The 19,520-nt window shown below is 59.6% G+C and overlaps 1 protein-coding gene across 4 annotated transcripts; it reads left to right on the top strand.

The window, feature by feature from the left end:
- The first annotated feature begins 5,423 nt into the window (after window positions 1-5,423).
- TLE2 (TLE family member 2, transcriptional corepressor) lies at window positions 5,424-19,142 on the top strand. 4 transcript variants are annotated; one of them, XM_079328223.1, is made up of 20 exons: window positions 5,424-5,587; window positions 5,669-5,766; window positions 6,159-6,222; window positions 7,418-7,462; window positions 9,264-9,326; window positions 9,544-9,618; window positions 10,061-10,253; window positions 12,270-12,286; window positions 13,245-13,337; window positions 13,621-13,665; window positions 14,727-14,846; window positions 15,852-15,993; window positions 16,363-16,523; window positions 16,660-16,736; window positions 17,158-17,407; window positions 17,590-17,837; window positions 17,946-18,093; window positions 18,175-18,325; window positions 18,456-18,532; window positions 18,610-19,142. In XM_079328223.1, the coding sequence occupies exons 1-20, from the start codon at window positions 5,564-5,566 to the stop codon at window positions 18,715-18,717; spliced, it is 2,199 nt and encodes a 732-aa protein (XP_079184349.1). In that variant the 5' UTR covers window positions 5,424-5,563; the 3' UTR covers window positions 18,718-19,142. The 4 variants fall into 4 exon arrangements, with proteins under 4 accessions (XP_079184349.1, XP_079184350.1, XP_079184351.1 ...); XM_079328224.1 differs by having other exon boundaries at window positions 10,064-10,253; window positions 18,610-18,854; XM_079328225.1 differs by having other exon boundaries at window positions 18,175-18,329; window positions 18,610-18,748.
- The last annotated feature ends 378 nt before the right edge of the window (window positions 19,143-19,520 follow it).

Below are 19,520 nucleotides of genomic sequence, written 5' to 3'. Positions count from 1 at the left end.
CTCTTCCTCTCTGGAGCTTTTTCTAGGAGCCAGGATGAGCAGGGTTAACACTCACACCTCTGGCTCTGGCTTCTCTCCCACTCTTGTAGGGGCTGGTGGAATGGGGCCGTCCCTGTGGCCTTTGTGGTTCTGGTAGAGGCTGTGGCACAGCTGAAATCTGCTGGAACCAGGGCCAAGAGGATGCCTGGGAAAAGCCAGAACAAACGAGCTCAAGGTGAAAGTGGTGGGTGGTGAAAATAGAGCAGGAGACTCTGCAGAAGAAAAGCAAGGAGCGAAGTGCCCCCGAGGTCTATCAGCTCCGTGCTGGTTTGGTAACACATGTGGAGGTCCCTGCGGGCTGCCACAGGTCTGCTCTGTGTGTGCATAATTCATTTTTCCTGTGGGCACAGAGGATAAGCTACTTCTGTGGCTCTCAGGCCCCTCTGGAAAATCCAGCCTGCGTTGCCCTGGGGCTGAGATTGCTGTAATGGAATTGGCTCTCGATAATTAGAGCTGTCCTCTGGCTTCAGAGCCTGCTCCACCCTGATAACATCTTCCCCTCGGTATCTCTTAGGCCAGTTGGAGTGGGAAAATTTCCTTCCTCTGGGGAGGAAGCCGTGCTGGGGGAGCCCTGGTGCAGCCAGCACTGAGGTCTGGAGGGGATGGTGCCTTTCAGAGCCCGTGGGCAGCACCAGGGCTTGCCAGTGCTCCTGTTACCTGCCTGGCCAGCCCAAGGCTGGGCATGGCTGGGGCAGGTTGCAAGAGCTGTGCAGGAGTGGTGGCCACTGAACTCTGGCTGGTGGCTCAGGCTCTGCAGGGGGGTCTCAGCCCTGTGTCCCCCCAAACCAAGCACTGGGGGCAGATCTGAGAGCAGAGCAGCCGTGTGCCAGGAGCTTCCCCAGAGCTCTCACATCCCAGATTCATCCCCGGGGGTAAGGGGATGTTACCCCTGAGGGATATGCAAGGGAGGAGGATTTAGGAGAAATCGTTCAGGGCTGCTTTCAGGAACAGAGTCCCTCTTGTTGGAGCTCATCAGCGGCCTCGGTTCAGTGGGCAACGGGGTTGGAAAAACCACGAGGCCACTGGGGCTGGGGAGCTGCTCTGCCCTGGGCTCTGGGGATCTCCTTACTCCCATCTCTTAAAGCACAGAGAGAGAACTTCAAGGGTTTCCAAATCCCCTGCACTTTCCAGCAGATGCTGGGCTGAACCTTGCACTCACTCCTGCTTCCCCTGGTGTTCCATTCCCAAATCACTTCTCTGCAGGTTGGAGGGCACCCTGATATCCCATCCTCCTGAGGAGCAGTGTTGTTCTCTGTGCTTCCAGCCTGGCTCTGTTTGCCACCCTCCAAAGGGAATAATTTCACAGGGCACCTTCCAGGTTTGGGCTCAAATCTTAACTGCACAATCGAACCCACACCAGGAAAGGGTTAAAAATACCTCCCTCGTGACTCTCCCGGTAGCTGCAGACTTGAGGAAACAGCTCCTCTCCTTCCAAACAGGGTTTGTAACCTCTCAGAGGGCAGGAGCCCCTCTCGGGCTCAGCACTCACAAGGACACAGCTGGCACAGGCCCCCAAAGCTGCTCAGGGATGAGTTGAGCCTGGCTCCTGGCAGAGGAGCCCTTTCTTTTCATGTTCCAGAGGTTGTGGTGCCAGAGTGGGACAGGGATACAGGGTGATGGTCTGAGAACCAGCCCTGCTGCCCCAGGATCCTTGGGAAAACTCAGCAGAGCCGTGACTCATAAAGGGTGGGTAGAGAGATCCAGTGACGGCCACTGCCCTGCTGCCCACAGAGGCTGTGGTGGGCACAGGGGGCAGGGGCTGGACCCCATCTGGCAGTGCCCCATGTCCTGACCACCGAGCAGAACAGCACTGACCCGGGCTTGACTTGGATTCCTGCTCACAGCTGCCAGGGGTTTGACAAAACTCTGCTGTCACCCATCTCCTCCCTCCCGCTGTCACTGGAGGGTCAAAACCCAGCCTCCTTCCCCCACGCAGTGAGCAGGTGGCAATTTTCCACCGGGTTTCACCTGTTTGGGTCCATCCTTCCCACAGGACAGAACCCCCAGGCTCTCATTCCCTGGGGGAACCGGAGTCGCCTCTGCCACCTCCCCCTCCGGCTCCCACCCTCCTCATTTTACAGCTCTGCCTGAACAATGGCACAGCCTGAGCGCCAGGAGCAGGGCTGGAGCGGGGCTTCCTTCCCAACCCGCCGCTAATGCACCAACGCCGAGCTCTTCCTGGCTGCAGCGAGCACCAGATAAAAGCTAAAGGAGGCATCAATAATTAAAAACCACTCAGAGCTGGTAAGTGCAAACAGGAGCCAGCGCACGGATCGAAGGCAGAGACCAGAGTCTGTCAGCTGCTGGGTTGCTCTGAGGGTTCCCACTCCTCTTTTGCAGTCTCTGGAAGCAGGGACACCTGGAGGGGACACCTGGAGGGGACACCTGTCCCCGAGGGCTCTGGGGATGTGTGGCTTTGGAGAGTGGACATCAGCACTGGGGGTTTAGGGATGGAAGTGTAGCTCAGGGAACTGGGGAACTTTGATTCCCAGTGCAGCTTTGGCTTAGATCTCGCTGGTTTGCTGCCAGATCCTTTCCTCAGTTCCCCTTCCCATCTCATGTTCATTCCAGGACTGACTCCAGCCAGGATGAAGTCCCGGTTTGTGCCAGCTGCCCTGGGAAATTCGCATTGCCTGAGGGTGCCAGGAACTCCTCTATGCTGAGTTCATGTTCCCCATTCAATTAGGCAAGAGAGCAGCTGAAAAGAGGATGGTTTGGTGAGCCACAGGCACCCCCAGTGTCTCTGCCCCTGACCATGCACTCTGGAGCTGTGCTGGGCACAGGAGGCTGTGTGGGAACAACCAGCCCCGTGGTGTGGAGCAGGACAGAGCCAGGGCTGCCCTTCCTGTCCTGTGCTCCCTGTCCCAGGCTGGCATTCGGGGAGGCAGCTGAAAGATAAAAATCCCTGGGGTAATTCCAGCAGCAGCAACCTCTTTTGCTGGGATCCAGCTTCAAATGGAGCTCCTGGGTGTCCCAGAGCCTGGGTTGGTTTGATTTCTCTGCTGCTGATAAACAAAGGGATGTTCCTCTTGATCCCAGCATGGATTTCAAACTCCCTGATCCTTTGGGGCTCTTCCAGATCCTGCCACCACCAGGCACGAGCGTGTGGCTGCTGCAGGGGGTGGCTGAGCAGTGGTGACAGCCAGGTCCCCATTCCCAGGGCAGCAGCAGGACCATCTCCTCTTGCTGCTGGGGGTGTCAAGGGTTAACTGTTGTTTTCTCCCATCCAAACACAAATTAATTTCTGGGTTACAGCCTGTGCTGCTCCAGGGCTCATGTCAATCACTGATGGAGGCTGATCAAGACACGTGTGACACCCATCACTCCGGAGCTGCCTGCTCCAGGTTTACCTGTGTCACTCTCCTGAGACAGGGGAGCACAGAAACTGCCTAAGGAAAAACTGGCGATTTTCAGAAAGGAGTTTTGAAAAATGCTGCAAAACATCTCCTCAGTCTATCCTTCCCTTGAAACACGATCTGAAATGTTTCCAGCCTTTGAAAATACACTTTATTTGAAAAAAAAAAAAAAAAGCCAACTCTCCCCATAAGGAACACACACCCACACAAACACACAAAACCTTTAAAACTTTACATTTGGATTAAAATATGCAGATAATCATGTACAAGCAGAGAACATTAATGTGCCTGCATAGAAGGAAGGTTTTGGAGGGTTTGAAGCTGGTGTCCATCACTGCCTGCCCAGTGAACACCTATGGCCAGGGAAAAGCAAAGGGACAAGTGCTGGGGTTGAGTTGGCTATTTGCTTGGAACTGACAGGGTCTGGGGCCAGTCCTGGCTGTGGAGGAGAGGCAGGGACACCAGGGATGGATGGATGGATGATGGATGGATGGATGGATGATGGATGGATGATGGATGGATGGATGGATGGATGGATGGATGGATGGATGGATGGATGGATGGATGGATGGATGGATGGATGGATGGATGGATGGATGGATGATGGATGGATGGATGGATGGATGGATGGATGGATGGATGGATGGATGGATGGAATGGAGGCAGGCAGAGCCTCCAGTGCACAGCACCTTGTCCCTGCCCTGGCCACTGCCAGCATGCAGCACGTAAATAACGCAATGAATAAAAGATCAGGATGAAATGTGAGGCATTAAATATTTAACCTCGTGCCTGCCTGTGCAGTGCCCAGGTACAGCTGGGTCCTGCAATATTTAAAGGTTGTTCCTCACTCGCTTTTACCGCCCCCGAGTGCGGTGACTCCACAGCAGCCGCAGCCGGAGGGGTGGCGGGGGGCAGGGAAGGGACCCTCGGTGGGCTCCTGTCGGCGGAACAGCCGAGCAGCCCCACAGAGCCCGAGCCCGGCGGCTCCGGGCCTCCCGCCTCAGCCGCCGCCGCTCCGCCGCCCCACGTTACTTTGAGTGGCAGCCGCAAGGCCTCGTGGGCCGCGCAGTCCGCCTGCCCGAGCCGCCCGCGGCGGGAGCCCCGCTGGCTGCCGGCGCTGGGCCGGGCCCCGCGGCAGACCCGGGCCGGGCCGCTCCCAGGGCCCGCGGCGGCGGCAGGGACGGGACAGACCGGCCCCGAGCGCCGCCGCCGTGAGGGCGTAGCCAAGGGCTGACTACAACTCCCAGCGTGCCCCGCGCCGCAGCCCTGGGGGCTCGCACCGCCCGCTCATTTCTTATTGGCCGTCCCGCTCTCTGGCGTCACGAGCCCATGTGGGAACCGCGCGGGGCGATTGGCCGGCGCTCCCGCAGCCGCAGCCAATGGCCGGTGCGAGCGCCGCCGCTGCGGGCTGTGGGGCCGGTTAAGGTGGAGCGGGCGGAGGGGACGGGATGGGGAAGCCCCATCGTGCTCCACCCCTCCCGGCGGGGCTGCCCCGGGCACACCGACGGCTGGTCCCGACGGACCCCGGCCCGCCCGGTGCCCAGGCCCGATTGTGCTGCCCGTGGTGTCCCCGACCCGGCGGGCGCTTGTAAGTGATGCCCGCCCCCGCGCGCTGCCCCGCCGGGGGCCGGTGCCGCGTCCTCCCGCAGCGTCGGGGGCGGTGGCAGCGCCCGCCGTCGCTCCCCGGGGACCGGGCTGCCCTGGGGACGGGGGAAGCTGCGGCGAGTGCGACCGCGCTGGGAGACGCGCGCGTGGCCGGGGAAGCGCCCGGTGAGCCCCGCGCCGGGGCAGCGCTACGGGCAGGCGCCTCCCGAGTCGCTCCGTTCGGGCCGGGAGCGGTGCCTTCCCCGGTCTCCGGCATCGCCGTGCTAGCGCGGGGCCGCCGCGGTGCCGGGTTCGGCGCGGGAGCCCCGGTGCGGCGCTCGCCTTGTCCCGAGCCCCGCGGGGACGCGCCTCCTTAAGCGGGCGCGGGCGGCCGGGGCGCGCGGGGCCGGGCGGCCGCTCCCCCCCCGCACCGGGGCCGCCCCAGCCCCGCCCCGGCCCCGCCGGGGGCGAGCGGAGACCCCGGGAGCGCCGCCCGGAGCCGCTCGGCGACACCCCGGATCCCCGCCGAGACCGGGCAGCGCCGTGCCCTGGCGGGGGCAGCGGGGCCGCGCCGGTAGCTCAGGATGTTCCCGCAGGGACGGCACCCGGTAAGTGCCGCGGCGGCGGGGCCGGGCCGGGCCGGGCCGGGGCGCCGAGCCGCAGCCTCCAGCCGGGCTGTCTCTCCGCAGCCCCCGCTCCAGCCCGGGCAGCCCTTCAAGTTCTCGGTGCTGGAAATCTGCGACCGCATCAAGGAGGAATTTCAGTTCCTGCAGGCGCAGTACCACAGGTGGGGCCGGGGCCGGCGGTGTGGTGGGACAGGGGAGCGCTCGAGAAGGGGGAAAGTGGGGAAGGAGGAGGTGGAGAAAAGGCGGCTGGGGAAGGGAGCGGGGATTGGGCTGGGGGCAGCGTGAAACCCTCAGCTGGGGTCCCAAGGGGAAGATGAGCCGCGTTTCCTCTGGCTGAGCGAGGTGTAGGGGCAGGGAGGGGACCGAGCTCTGGGTGGGTGCCACAGGTGTGTGCACAGCACAGCGGGTGCCCCAGGGAGGGTGTGTGACAGCCCTGCAGCCCCCTGATCCCGCAGGGACAGGCAGGAGATGTGCTGAGCTGGCCGAGGTCCCGGGGATGGGGACGGGCGGGATGGGGCAGGAGCTGAATGGAAGCCCTGGCTCCCCTTTGCAGCCTGAAGCTGGAATGTGAGAAGCTGGTGAGCGAGAAGACCGAGATGCAGAGACATTATGTCATGGTGAGCTGTCCCCATCGTGTCCCCTGGCTCCCCTGAGGGGCTGTCCCCCTGGGCTGCTGCCCTCTGACACATCTGGGTGCCGGGGCTCCTCTCAGCCCCTCGCCCGAGGGAGCACTGCCCTGCCCTGTGCTGACCTTGGGGCTGGGGAGATGTGAGGGAGGAAGGAGTTAATCACCATTTCTAGCAGCGCTGGCTCTTTTGCTGCTGTCTTGCTGCTCAGTGCTGCTTGAGCCCGGGAATCCTGCCATAGGTTTTGTCTCTTGTTTTTTTGTTTTGTTTTTTATTTTTACCTTTTTCTATCTGGCTTTGTAAGAGAGCTCCCCACTCCTCCCTCTCTCTCTCCCAAGGGGTGGGTATTTAAGATCTGATGCTCCAAGGCTCGTGGTTTGGGTGGAAGGGGAAGGAGCAGGGCAGGAGCCCTCAACAGTTGCCAGTGAAGGGTTAACAGGCCCCAAAACAGACTGACCTGGGCACCAGCCAGAGCCTGCCAGGAGCAGGGGAGCTGCTGGGAGGAAGGAAAGAGGATGGGGACAGCAGAGCAGCTTCTTCTCCTTCAGCATCTGACCTTACTGGTCCCTCTGGGGAAAGGAGGAACCCAAGTGACACCATCCAAGAGGCAAAAAGATGAGAACTTGGGCAAACTCTGTGCCAGGGGGTGAATACAGCCCTGTCTGTGATACTGTGTGTTGATACTGCAGGGCATGTTCCTCTCACCCATCAGCTGGGATCCCTCCCCACATCCTGGAGGCTCAGGGATTTCCAGAAGGGGATTGCTACCTGTGGAATTGGCTTTGCTGGAGGAAAGCAGGTCCCCTTTTCTCCCCAGGTGTGAGGGATTGGGGTCAGCACCCCTGGCAGAGTCACTGGCTGCTGGAGGGTGTAACCTGTTGTCATCTTTGCTCTGCACAGGCTGAGTGGCTGGGCAGCTGTGCCAAGGTGTGAAAACATATTCCAAGTGTGGTGGGATGAGCCAGGACAGGATCTGGGGGGCAGCAGGACTGGCTTCCCCTGGCTTAAACAAGTTCAGAAACTGCAGGTGTTAACAGCCTGTGGCTGCTGCCTACCTTGTCCCAGGCTCCTGGCACAGCATCCCAGCCATTCCTCGTGGGCTGGAGCCAGCCAAACCCCAGGCTGGTCCTGGGCCAGTTGCTCTGGACAGCTCCTAACCAGGCTGTTGTTGTGGTTTTCCTCTCAGTACTACGAGATGTCCTACGGCCTGAACATTGAAATGCACAAGCAGGTAAGTGCAGTGGGGACCAGGCCAGCAGCAGGGGAGGGTGGGGAAGGGGCCAAGGTTGGAGACTTTGTTGGAAAATGATCTCCCTTGAGCCCTAATGGCATGGGAGGTGTGACAGCTCTGTGTGAGGGACTGGCTTACAAAGGGATCCTGCAGTTGTCAGGATGTGTTATTGAGTTCCCCATCCCAAAGACGAACTGCTCAGAGCCCTGCTGTGAGCCCTGGTGCCTCCCTGCAGTGCTTCCCTGGGGCCCCACTTGAAGGAGGGATGTGGAGGAAACAGCAGGAGCTAGAGCCCAGAGGCAAATGGATTGTCTTTCTTTTCTTTTTTTCTTAATCCCCTTTTCCTTTCCCAAAGCCAGAGGAGTGTTTTCACCCTTCCCTGGTTCCCCTTTTGTTCCAGTGTTAATTTGCTTTCCCTCTTCAGATTTATCAATCTAGTCATCATGGGCTCTCTGCCAGGGAAATTAGTTTGGACCAATGCCTGACAAAGTGGCAAGTCAACTGCCATATCCCTCCAGCTGGCTCAGCCCCTCCGAGTTTGCTCCTTTTGTTAGCAGAGAGCGTGGTGGAGACCACGAGCACATTCCTGCCACCCTTACATGCTCCAAGATCCAGGGAACAAGAGGTGGCCCAAGCCAAGTGGGGAGGGGGACTCTGCCCACGAGGTGACAGAGGTGGTGGCCAAGTGATTGAGAAGTGGGATGGAGAGGGCTGGAGGAGGGGGTCTCTGGCTCTGTGGGCACGGTGGCAGTGGCAGAGAGAGCAGCTGGGACCTGCAGGTGAGCACAGGGTGCTGAGGGTGTGGGGCACAGCAGCCTCTGAGCACAGCAGGTGAATGTTCCCTTTGTTCTCCCTTGGCTCCCAGCCTGCTTTGACCTCTGCAACACCGGCGGGGATTGTCAGAAACCTGAGCTGATAAAACCCTTCAGAGCAGCCAGTCCCAGGGTGGATTTACAGCAGGGGGGGAATCCAGTTTTCCCCAGGAGATGTGGGTTTTCTCTTGGAGAGGCTGGGCTGAAGTCGCAGCCCCTTTCCTCGGAAGTGCTGCTTGTGCTGGTGGGAACACAGCCCGGCTGTGGGTTTGTCTGCAACCACAGAGCCTCTCCTCAGAGGATGCACTGGGTTTTCTGCTTTCTCTTGTGGGCAGGGGCAGGGCTGGGGGTGCTTTGTGCCTCTGAAGGAGCAGGGGGAGCTGTCCCAGAGCTTGTTGGGGATGGGAGTGGAGTCCCTGCTCCGGGTCAGGGCAGGTACAACCAGCAGAACCTTGGGGAATTTGCTGGTGCGATGCCAAGAGGGCTGAATCTCTGCAGTTCTGCTGCTGGTTGGTCTGCCCTGGCTTTGAGCTGGATGTTTGGGAAGGGAAGGCACAGGCAGGGCTGGCTGCCAGCGCCTGTGGCTCGGCTCCCCTCCGTCCCTGCCCGCTGGCCACGGCAGCCCGCGGAGCCAGCGCGGGTTCGGGCTGAGCAAAGCCAGCTGGGCTGCGAAAGGACTGACAGCTTGGAGCTCGCCTTGGCCCGGGGCCACGCTGGGATTTAGCCGTGGGTTCCCTCCCATGTGCCTGGCAGCCTGAGGGGGTCCAGCAGCCCTGGGCAGAGCCCTCCCTTGGCAGCAGCTCGGGAAATCCCAGCAGGGATGCAGAGGCAGCGGGAGAATTTCCGCCAGGAGGGCGTGGGTGGGGAGAGCTTAACTCCTCCGCCAAGGCTGAGTGTTTGCAGGATGCTTGGCTGCTGAAGTGGGGCAGGATGGGGCTCAGAGCCCTCCATCTCTGCTGATACCTGCTGATACCTGCTTCCTCTTCCAGGCAGAGATTGTCAAGAGGCTGAGTGCCATTTGTGCCCAGATTATTCCCTTCCTGACGCAGGAGGTGAGGAGGAGGGTGTGGGGGGAGTGCATCAGATTGCCCTGGCTTCTTGGGAAGGGGCAAATCAAAGTCCAACCTGAGCAGCAGGAGGTTTTGGGGAGGAAAACCTCCATGCCTGGTGGGAGAAGGGGCTGTGCAGGGGTGAGTGGGGCAGTGTGGAGCCAAGTGCTCCCTCCAGCCAGGAGCACAGTGTGACCAGCCCTGTGCTCTCCCTCCCCAGCACCAGCAGCAGGTCCTGCAGGCAGTGGAAAGGGCCAAGCAGGTGACCATGGGGGAGCTCAACAGCATCGTCGGGGTGAGTTGCACTGCCTGGCTGTGGGCAAAGACTCTTTCCTGCCTGGGAGTTCAGGCCCTGTGGTGATGAGGGAAGTCAAGGTTTTTTATATTTTCACACACCCATTGTGGTGAAGGGATTTGCCACGGTGTTCTGAGGCTTTTGGGAGGGCAGAGCAGAGCCTTGTCTGGGGCTCTGCCATGTGCTGGGGTCGCGTCTGCAGCAGGGAGGGTGGAAGGAGAAAAACAAAGTGCAGAGAGAGAATAAAAGAGAATAAAAGAGGCTGTGCTGTGCTGAGCCCGGGGGAAGGGGCAGGGGCAGGGCTGTGACCCAGCCTGTGCAGCCCCCCAGCTCCCTGCCCCCTCCTCATCCCCATCTCATCCCATCTCTGCCTCGCAGCCTGGGGAGGGCATGGCTGCGCTGCCTCCTCCACATCCAGGACCATTTGCTCTTTCTCTTTCAGCAGCAGCAGCTTCAGCACCTCTCCCACCACGCATCCCCCCTCCCGCTGGCCCCCCACCCCTCCAGCATGCAGCCCTCTAGCCTGAGTGGGGCCAGCAGCACCTCGGGGCTCCTGGCTCTCTCGGGGGCACTGATGGCACAGGCTCAGCTGGCCACCAAGGAGGACAGAGTGGCCCAGGATGGGGAGAACAGAGGTAAGGGGGAGAAGCACAGCTGGGTTAACCCTGTAAAGGCTGGCTGAGTTAGTGTGCAGGGATCCTGCTGCCTGCTCTGCCTTGCTCCTGAGGCTCCTGGCTGCTGCATCCCTGGGGATGACAAATCCAGCTCAAGAAATGCCTGCAGCCCCAGGAGGCTGGCTCTGTTTCAGACCTGGGAGCTGCTGCTCTGCAGTGATGCTGTGTGTGCAGCCCTGGCTCTGGGCAGGGGTTTGTGCAGCACACAGGTGTCCCTGCTCCCCTGGGTGTTTTCAGTGCATGAGGGTCCCCTGCTCCATTTGCTCCCACTGCAAAGAAATCCTCTCTTTTTATACCAAGTAAAGATCTGATGCTTAAAGATGAGACTTTTAGGGAAAATACTGTTGCAGAAACTGTGACAGCCACAGGCCTGGGGCAAGGAATTTAGAAAGCAGAGCCTCATTGCGTGTGTTGTGCCGTGTAAATTACACTAATTCCTAGTCCATATGGGTGCCTCCTCCTGTCAGGATCACCGAGTGCCTTACAAACATCATCAATATTTAATCATCATTAAATCAGTGCTCTGAATGCTGCTGGCAGGCCTGGGCCAAATTAATAACACTGCCCAGCTTTGCTCGTGGCCTGTTGCTGCTGAGGGGCTGCACAAAGGAGAAGCTGCTCTGAGCTCAAGTCTCCTTTTCAGAGCACAGGCATGGAGTGGTTGTGCTGAGAGGAGGCAGGGACAGGGAGAGAGGCTCTGGGCAGCTCTGTGGGCTGGAAACAGGCAGCCAAATTTAGCAGGAGTGATGTTTCCCTGCAGACTCCCCTGGGGAAGGTGCTGACTGAAATGCACTTGGGTCAGGACCCAAGAGCAGCAACAGAGCCAGGCACTGGGTGGGGTTTGCTGCAGGTTCTCATGGTTCTGGTTTGGGCTGTAGGATTTCAAGGTGGTGAAAAGAGCAGCAGGAAACTGTTGGTGGCAGCTCTGCCCCCCTGCACACAGCTGTCTGCAGTTCAAATCCTGTCCATGTTTCTTTAAGGATGGCTTCCACAAAGGAGGAAAACAAAGTCCAGGGAGAGAATAAAAGCAGGCTGTGCTGTTCTGAGCCTGCTTAACCCTCAGAGCCCAGGCAGCCCGTGCCTCCAGCCAGAACTTCTCTCAGCCTGGGTGTTTGGCCGTGGTGAGGGCCATTCCTTATTAAAAAAAAAAAAAAAAAAAAAAAAAGGTTGAAATGCTCCATCTGTCCAGGGTTAATCCTCAGTGCTCTGCCACAGTTAGCCAGAGCTGGTGTGAGTCAGGCTGAGCCAGGGGTGCAGGGCTGATGGCAGGCATCTGGTCCCACTCCAGACCACGGCCTTGGAGCAGTGCCTACAAGAATCCCTCAGCTTCCCATCCCTGCCTGCCTCTTTTTGCCAGCAGGGACCTGGACTCCAAATGCTGGTGGATTTTTAGGAGCAAAAGTGAGCCAGAGCTGAACCCCAGCCCACAATCCTGTGCTTGGATTTGCAGTAAATGCCTGGCACTCCTTCCCTGGGCTCAGGGAAGTGGTCCTGCTTTGCTGTGCATGTACAAAAGCCTCAGAGAGTTCCCAAGCAGAGCTTTTAGGCATGGCTTCCTAAGGAAATAGGATGGGTGTGATTCAGGGGATCTCAGCTGGCCAGACAGCTCGTCCCCTTCTGGTGGCTTTGGATCTGTTGTCACATCTAGGGAAGGGATTCCAAAGCTGGGATAATTTCTTAAAAGGAGGTGGGTGGGTAGAAATTCCCCTGCTTCCCTGAAGGACAGCAAAGTGCTGACCTCCCATTAGACAACAGAGAATCCACACTTCAGGTGGGCAAAGTGGGAAATCAAATGTGATTATTTTTGTTTATTTTCTAAACCTGTGTCCTGCTGTTTCCTGCCTTGCCTTGCTGTGCCCCTCTCTCCCTCCTGCCTGGGTATGTGAGGCACAGGCTTGGCATTAACAACCTCTTCCTGTCTTCCCCTCTGCTCTGACATGGACCTGGGACGCTCTCCCTGCTGCTGCCTGGTGCCAGAACACACCCCAAGCCGGGTAAGTTGTGACAGGCAAGTGGCCTCAGCTGGCCCTGATGGCATCTCCAGTGTGCTCCAAGCTGGCCACTGGCTCCTGGGAAGGGATGGGGCTGCTGGATGAGCTTTGCTGGTCTGGGTGGGCTGTGTTTGCATCAGGATTTTGTAACTGAATGTTCTGGGCCACCTCAATTCAGTCTTTACTGATGCAAGGAGCTAAAGATCAAGGGCTGCTCCCAAAATAACCAGATTTGTCCTTTTCAAGGAGTTTCCAGTTTAGGAATCACTTGAACAGGTCTCAGAGCTCTCAGCCCCTCTGCAGTCCTTGGCTGCCCCCTCCCTTTTAGGATCCCCCAGTCCCAGAGCTGTGACTCCCATCCCAGGCTGCACAGGAGTTCTGCAGAGTCCAGGGTACAAGCAGGGAAGGAAGGGTTAATGATCTCCATTGGGGAGCAGTAGCACTGATGCTGAGCTTGCAAGGTGGGAGAGGAGGAGGTGGAGGAGGTGTCTGTGATGCCATGATGGCCTGGGGGCCAGGGATGGCCCTTTCTGCTGCCTGGTGCTGTGCCAGAGCTGCTGATCTGACTGTGCTGGGAGCAATCAGCTGCAGGGAGCCCCAGGATGGGGCATCTCCATCCCCTTCTGGCTGCATTGTCATGAGTGTGGGAATGCCAGGGGATGTGTGACACCCCTGCAGCTGCCAGCAGCATCTGGGGGAGGGCTCTTCTTCCTGCTTGGCCCCTTTCTCAAGACAGGGTTGAGGTGAAGCAAACACAGCTCCAGTGGGGATTTTCTGCTCCACCCTGTCTGGTGGATCTTTCTGGTAGTGCTGGGGATGTTCCTTGCTTGGCTTTGGGGTTTTGGGGTCCTCCCTACCAGCCAGGGAGATGCTCCTGGAGCAGCACCTGGCCCCATTAGAGCTGGGGGATGTCTGCTGCCCTCAGGGTAGCTCACACACCTGCTGTCCCTCTCTGCCTCAGAGTGTTTGTTCCTCCCCTGCCGAGAGCCTGCAGGACGAGGAGCGGACGGGGCTGAAGCGCAAGCGGGAGGAGAAGGAGCTGCCTGGGCATTCTGTGAGTGCACCAAGGGCTGGGGCTGGAGGGGAGGTGGCTGGGGAGCCCTGTGCCTGCTCTGCTGGGAGCTCTGCTGTTCTCTCTGGGGTGCTGGGAGCAAGAACAAACCAAAGGGAGAGCACCAGAGAGGCTCCTCAGCCCGAGGTCGCAGCCAGCAGGACATGGTTGGTGTTGGTCCATGGAGGGATGAAAATGGGTCCCTGTGCTGCCTGGGGTCCTGGGGCAGAACACAGAGCCTGGTCCAGCATCTCCCAGTCCTGACTGAGCCCTTCTGGATTTGCAGGACAGCGATGGGGACAAGAGTGACTACAACCTGGTGGTGGATGAGGTAAGCCCTTGGAGCCTGGCAAGGTGTCCTGCTCAAGCTGCAGTCAGGTTTAGGACTCTGGTTCCCCAGGTTTGGGGTTCTTTAGGCTCCAGCTCGTTGCTGCTGGGCAGCAATAGCCAGCCAGGACACGTGCCAGCCCTGCTCCAGTGCTTTGTGCCAGCCAAGGCTGATTCCACTCCCACTGCTCTGGGGAGGCTGTGCCAGCCAGGGCTCAGCTTTGCCAGCCACAAGCTTGGCTCTGCTTCACAATCCCCTTTCAGCCCCTCTGCTGCAGCATCCCATGTGGGGAGGCTGATAAGCTGGGATGAGAGCTCCATGGAGCTGGGCTTGCTGCTGGCAGCTCCTGTAGGTGGAGGTGGCAGGAGCCTCATGGCACATCCTGACCCAGACCTTGAGCCTGGCCCTTGAGCAGCCTCTAACACACCCCAGTGCAGGGGATTCACTGAATTCCAGTCTTTTGCAATGGAAATGCACATGCTTCTGGTACAGCCTTTCCTGACTGAGGCACACATGACAGAACTTGATCCCAGCCATTACTATTCTTGGTAAAGAGGATGCTTTTGGGGACATACTTGTTCCTTTCCTAGAAGACAGAGGGGAGAGAAAGACATAAAGTCTTTTTTACTTGTGCCACTTCTTAAGAAAACACAAGCCCTGAAAGGAAGATCAGCAGGGATTTGTGCAGAAAATGACGATTATGAAAGCTACTCATTGTGGTGATAAAAAGTCACAGACCTGCTTGAATGGTTATAGGAGTGCAAGAGCTGAGGGCTGGCCTTGCCTCTGAAATGGCAGCCCTGTCTCAGCTCCTCATGTGTGCTGATCTCCATCCCTCCTTGTGAAGGCATCCGTGGCCACCAGTGTCCTTTGAACCTGCTGTCACCTCTCATTTTGCTCAAAGAGAAAAATCGAGGCCGTTTCTCGTCCAGGGGAGCAGAACGGACGCTCCTCATTCAGACCGAGGGGCTGGTGGTGATCCTGGGTGCCTCCCCGGCTCCCTGCCATGCCTGCCCCCCTACACAGAGGGGTTGCTGTTTCCCACAGCTCTGTTCTCCCCCCAGGACCCGCCCTCGGAGCCCGGCAGCCCTGGCCACTCGCCCGGTCGCCGCCGGTCGCTGCCGCAGAGTCCCGCGTCCCTCGGCTCCGGCGGGAGCCCCGCGCAGCCCAAGGAGCCGAGCCCGGTGAGGAGCCCCAGGCCAGCCCGGCCTGGGGGGGGATGTGGGCCCCGAATTCCTCTGTCTGGCCAGGCTGCTGCAAAACGGGCACAGAAATGCCCGTGGTTTGTAGCCACGGCCACCCCCCACCCTGGGGACAGAGGTCCGTGCCCTCGGGGTGGGTAAGTGCTGCTGGGCAGAGGACAAGCTCTGCAGTGTTCTCCACCCGCCTGCCTGCAGAATTCCCCAGAGCTGCTCATAGCAATTGATTTTTTCCTTTTTTTTTTTTTTTTTTTTTCATCCTCCTTCTTCCTTGCCAAGCACCAGTCCAGTGCTCAGATTGAAACATCAGCATGTGGGAAGGGGGGGAGGGATGTTTCTGCCACTCTTTGGCCTCCCAGCCACCGCAGGGACCAAGTGATAGGTCCCCCCATCTGGGGTCAGGAGGCAGCTGGGGGCTGCGGGCAGCAGTGAGCAGCAGCTCCCCAGCACAATCGGATTAGAGCAGACAAAGCGCCCTGAGCAATCTGCCAGCACAGCACGTAGCTTTTCTCTGTTATTAATTTTTTTTTTTTTCCCTTTGCTGGTGTCGACAAAATCCCCAGACAGAAAAAGCAGAAGAAATAGGAGAGGCGAGGGGGGGAAAAAAAAAGAAAGGAATGAAATAGCTGTGGGGATTGGAGAGGCCAATTCATGCCAGGCATCCTCTTGGTGCCAGGCTGGGGATGGGGGTGCCCCCCCATGCAGGAGGAGTTTTGCTGGGGGAGCAGCAGATGTGTCCATGGGGTCTTGTGCTGGTGGGTGCTGCAGGGTTGGGGCAGTTTGGGGTGACCCAAAGCTTGCATGGGGCATTTACAGCTGTGGGGAGAGTGGGGATCAGGCCCTGGGTGGCCAGACCTTGTCCAGCTCCATCCAGGAGCTCCTTCCACCCTGCAAGGTGTGGAGGCTGCTGGCCCAGCTGTGGGGCTGGGGAGGGCTGGCCTGGGCTCTGCTCCCACTGCTGAAGCTGCTCTTCTTTCCTCTGCTTCACAGACAGACTCTGTGGCCAGTGCTCCCACCTCCAAGCCCTCCTCTTCCTCACCTCCCCGTGACTCCCCCACGCCCGGCCCCGGGCCCAGCTCGGCCACCCCGCTCCGGCCACCCCCGGCCAAGGCTCCCAGCACCGACACAGTCAGTGAGTGTCCAGGGACAGCACGGGGTCAGCTCTGCTGTGACAGCACCCTGGGGCTGGGCTGGAGGGAGGCAGGATCCTGTGTGCCACCAGCAGAGCTGGCAGGGCCGTTCTGCTCCACGAAATCAGAGCAGTGAGCCGTGGCCACATGGCACCTCTGCCATTGCCACACCCCTGGTGGGCGCAGACCTGCTGAGGGTGGTGCTCGGGGTATAGGGCAGGGCTTTTCTCTGAAGAGTTGTCATTTTGGCGGGGCTGCACGAAGCTGGGTGTTTCAGGGCTCGGCAGTGGGGGCTGGAGGGGGTGGCTGTGCAGTCACCAGCTCCCCTCTGCCCCGGGCCAGGGCCAAGCCGCGGGTCTCTCCTCGTGCAGCTCTCCGCAGCCCCCTGAGCTCCTCCAGCCCCTACACGTCCTCCCTGGGGATGCTGCCCCACGCCTCCCTCAGCGGGGAGCTCCCAGCCCCTGGTCTCTACATGGGCATCCACCTCTCACCCCAGGTCAGCAGCGCGGTGCTCTACGGCCGCTCGCCCATGGTAAGTCACCCAGGCAGGGCTGGGTGTGCCAGGGTGTAGAGCCAGGCTGGTCTGGTCCCAGGGTGTGCAGGGAAGGGCCTGAGCCCAGCTTTGGTGTGCTCTGCTCTGCTCCTCACGTGCTCTTTGCTCTGTGCAGGTGGCGTTTGAGTCGCACCCTCACCTGAGAGCTGCCACCCTCTCCTCTTCACTCTCCACCATCGCTGGAGGGAAGCCGTAAGTGGCTGCACACGCTGGGGCTGCAGGGAGGGTGGGGGCAAGGGGATGGGTGCTGGGAGCATCTCCCTCCCAAGAGCTCCCCCAGGGCAGGGCAGGGCTGGGCTGAGGGGGAGCTGCTCTCCAATCCCGAGTCCAGCACTGCCATTCCTGGCAGCTGGTGGTAATAAGGAGCTGGGTAATTAAAGCCCTCATTAGCAAGAGCACAATGGGCACCTTGCACCTTGGCTTGAGAGAGGTCACCACCCGCCCTCAGGCACCACACAGGGGTTGTTCAGGCCTCTCTTCTGCTCCCTTCTACTCAACACTCCTTCCATTCCTCTGACTCCAAACCCCACTGCCTGTCTCAGACCCGCTGGGACCCGCAGGATTCTGTCCAGGCAGGATTCTGCTGTGCTCTCATTGCTCTGCTCCCCTCCAGTGCCTACTCCTTCCACGTCAGCGCCGACGGGCAGATGCAGCCGGTGCCTTTCCCCCCCGACGCCCTCCTGGGCTCCGGCATCCCCCGGCACGCGCGGCAGCTGCACACCCTGAGCCACGGCGAGGTGGTCTGCGCTGTCACCATCAGCAACTCCACGCGACACGTCTACACCGGGGGCAAGGGCTGCGTCAAGGTGTGGGACGTGGGGCAGCCGGGCACCAAGACGGCCGTGGCTCAGCTGGACTGCCTGGTGAGGAGGAGGAGGAGGAAAGGCTTTGGGCTGGGGCTGGCAAGGGGAATGTGCCCCTGTTGCAGTGGAGGGGACAGAGGGGCCTTTCTCACTTGCAGTGAGAGAAGGACATGTGTCTCCTGCAAGTGCCATGTGCTCATCATCTCCTTCTTGCCTTGCCCTGTTGCTGTCTCCCCGTTCAGAACCGTGACAACTACATCCGTTCCTGCAAGCTGCTCCCCGATGGCCGCAGCCTGATCGTGGGGGGGGAGGCCAGCACCCTGTCCATCTGGGACCTGGCAGCCCCCACGCCCCGCATCAAGGCTGAGCTCACCTCCTCTGCCCCCGCCTGCTACGCCCTGGCCATCAGCCCTGATGCCAAAGTCTGCTTCTCCTGCTGCAGTGATGGCAACATCGTGGTGTGGGACCTGCAGAACCAGACCATGGTGAGGTCAGTGTGGGCAGGGGCTGCAGGGCAGGCACAGGGGGAGATGCTGCCTCTTGAGGAGTTGGCTGCCCTAACAGCTGTGCCCTTGCCCTCTCCATCCCCCTTTCCCAGGCAGTTTCAAGGCCACACAGACGGTGCCAGCTGCATTGACATCTCTAACTATGGCACCAAGCTGTGGACAGGAGGGCTGGACAACACCGTGCGCTGCTGGGACCTGCGGGAGGGGCGGCAGCTGCAGCAGCACGACTTCAGCTCCCAGGTAGGGCTGGAGCCCCCTGGCAGCACCACGGGGCCAGGTGGCACCTGCTGGGCCACTGTGTGAGCCTGTCTGTCCCCTCAGATCTTCTCCCTAGGCTACTGCCCCATGGGAGAGTGGCTGGCAGTGGGGATGGAGAGCAGCAACGTGGAGATCCTGCACGTCACCAAACCGGACAAGTACCAGCTGCACCTCCACGAGAGCTGTGTCCTCTCTCTCAAATTCGCCTCCTGCGGTAGGCAAGGGACATTTTTTCTTCCTGGGCTATGGATAGCCTCAGATTTATCCATTTGGTTGATTTCCCCTTGCTCAGCTGCCCTGAATGGAGTCCCAAACATTGACACCCACTTTGTCTCCTGTCCCAGGGAAGTGGTTTGTGAGCACGGGGAAGGACAACCTGCTCAACGCCTGGAGAGCACCCTATGGAGCCAGCATCTTCCAGGTGGGTGAGGCATTTCTGCAGGGGGATGATGCCTCCAGCACCAGCCCTGCTCTCACCTCGTCCCCTCTCCCTCACAGTCTAAGGAATCCTCGTCAGTCCTGAGCTGTGACATCTCTGTCAACGACAAATTCATCGTTACGGGCTCTGGTGACAAGAAGGCCACGGTGTACGAGGTGGTTTACTGACTCCTGTCACCCTCCCTGCCCCATCAGGAAAGGGACACTCCTTACCCAAAGCCACCACGGCTCACAGAGGCCTCCACTGCTGGACCTGCCCTCCTGCAGCTCTACTTTCCCTCCTCCTCCACTGCTTTCAGACACCAAACCAAGATCCCAGCCCCATTCTCTGCCACTGTTTCTGTGCAAGGATGGAGGTGAGGGCTGGGTCTAGTCTGGCATCCCCTGAGGCTGGGCAAGGGCTGAGCTGGACATCCTGGGCCCTGTCTGTCCCTCAGGCCAGCTGGACAAAGCCTGAGAGCGTGTGTCTCCTGAGTTACTGCTACTGATCTAATGGCACCCACTTTCTGCTGCAGAAACAGCTGTAAATTATCGGTAAAGAAATGTATTTAACTATGTTTTCAATCCCTTACTAATAAAAAGGAACAAAAGAAGGGCTGGGCTGGTTCTGGGCAGGGATCATTGCCAACCAGTGCTGCCAGCTGTGCCAAGGGCTGGGCTCTGAAGGGTGTCCTGGGGCGCTGCTTTTGGCCAGCAGCACAGGTGAGGACACTCCCAGCGTGGCAGAGGTGTGGCTGCTGGCCTGCCCTGGCAGCCCCAGCTCCAGCTGTGGTGCCTGTGGTGAGCTGTGGCTGGGGGCAGGAGCCCAGAGCAGCTGCCACACCGCAGCCACTATCCCTCTTGGGAGTAGCCTTGCTTGCCCACGGCAGTGCTGGCGGGCAGCCAGACTGATAAGGGAGTGCTGAGTGCTCACATCTCATTTCCTTCAAAAGCCACTTCCTCCAGCACAGCCCGGGGAGCCCGAGGCTGCT

The sequence above is a fragment of the Erithacus rubecula genome (genome assembly GCF_903797595.1).
Source record: "Erithacus rubecula genome assembly, chromosome: 28".
NCBI lineage: Eukaryota > Metazoa > Chordata > Aves > Passeriformes > Muscicapidae > Erithacus > Erithacus rubecula.
This window is presented reverse-complemented; position numbering and strand designations above follow the sequence as displayed.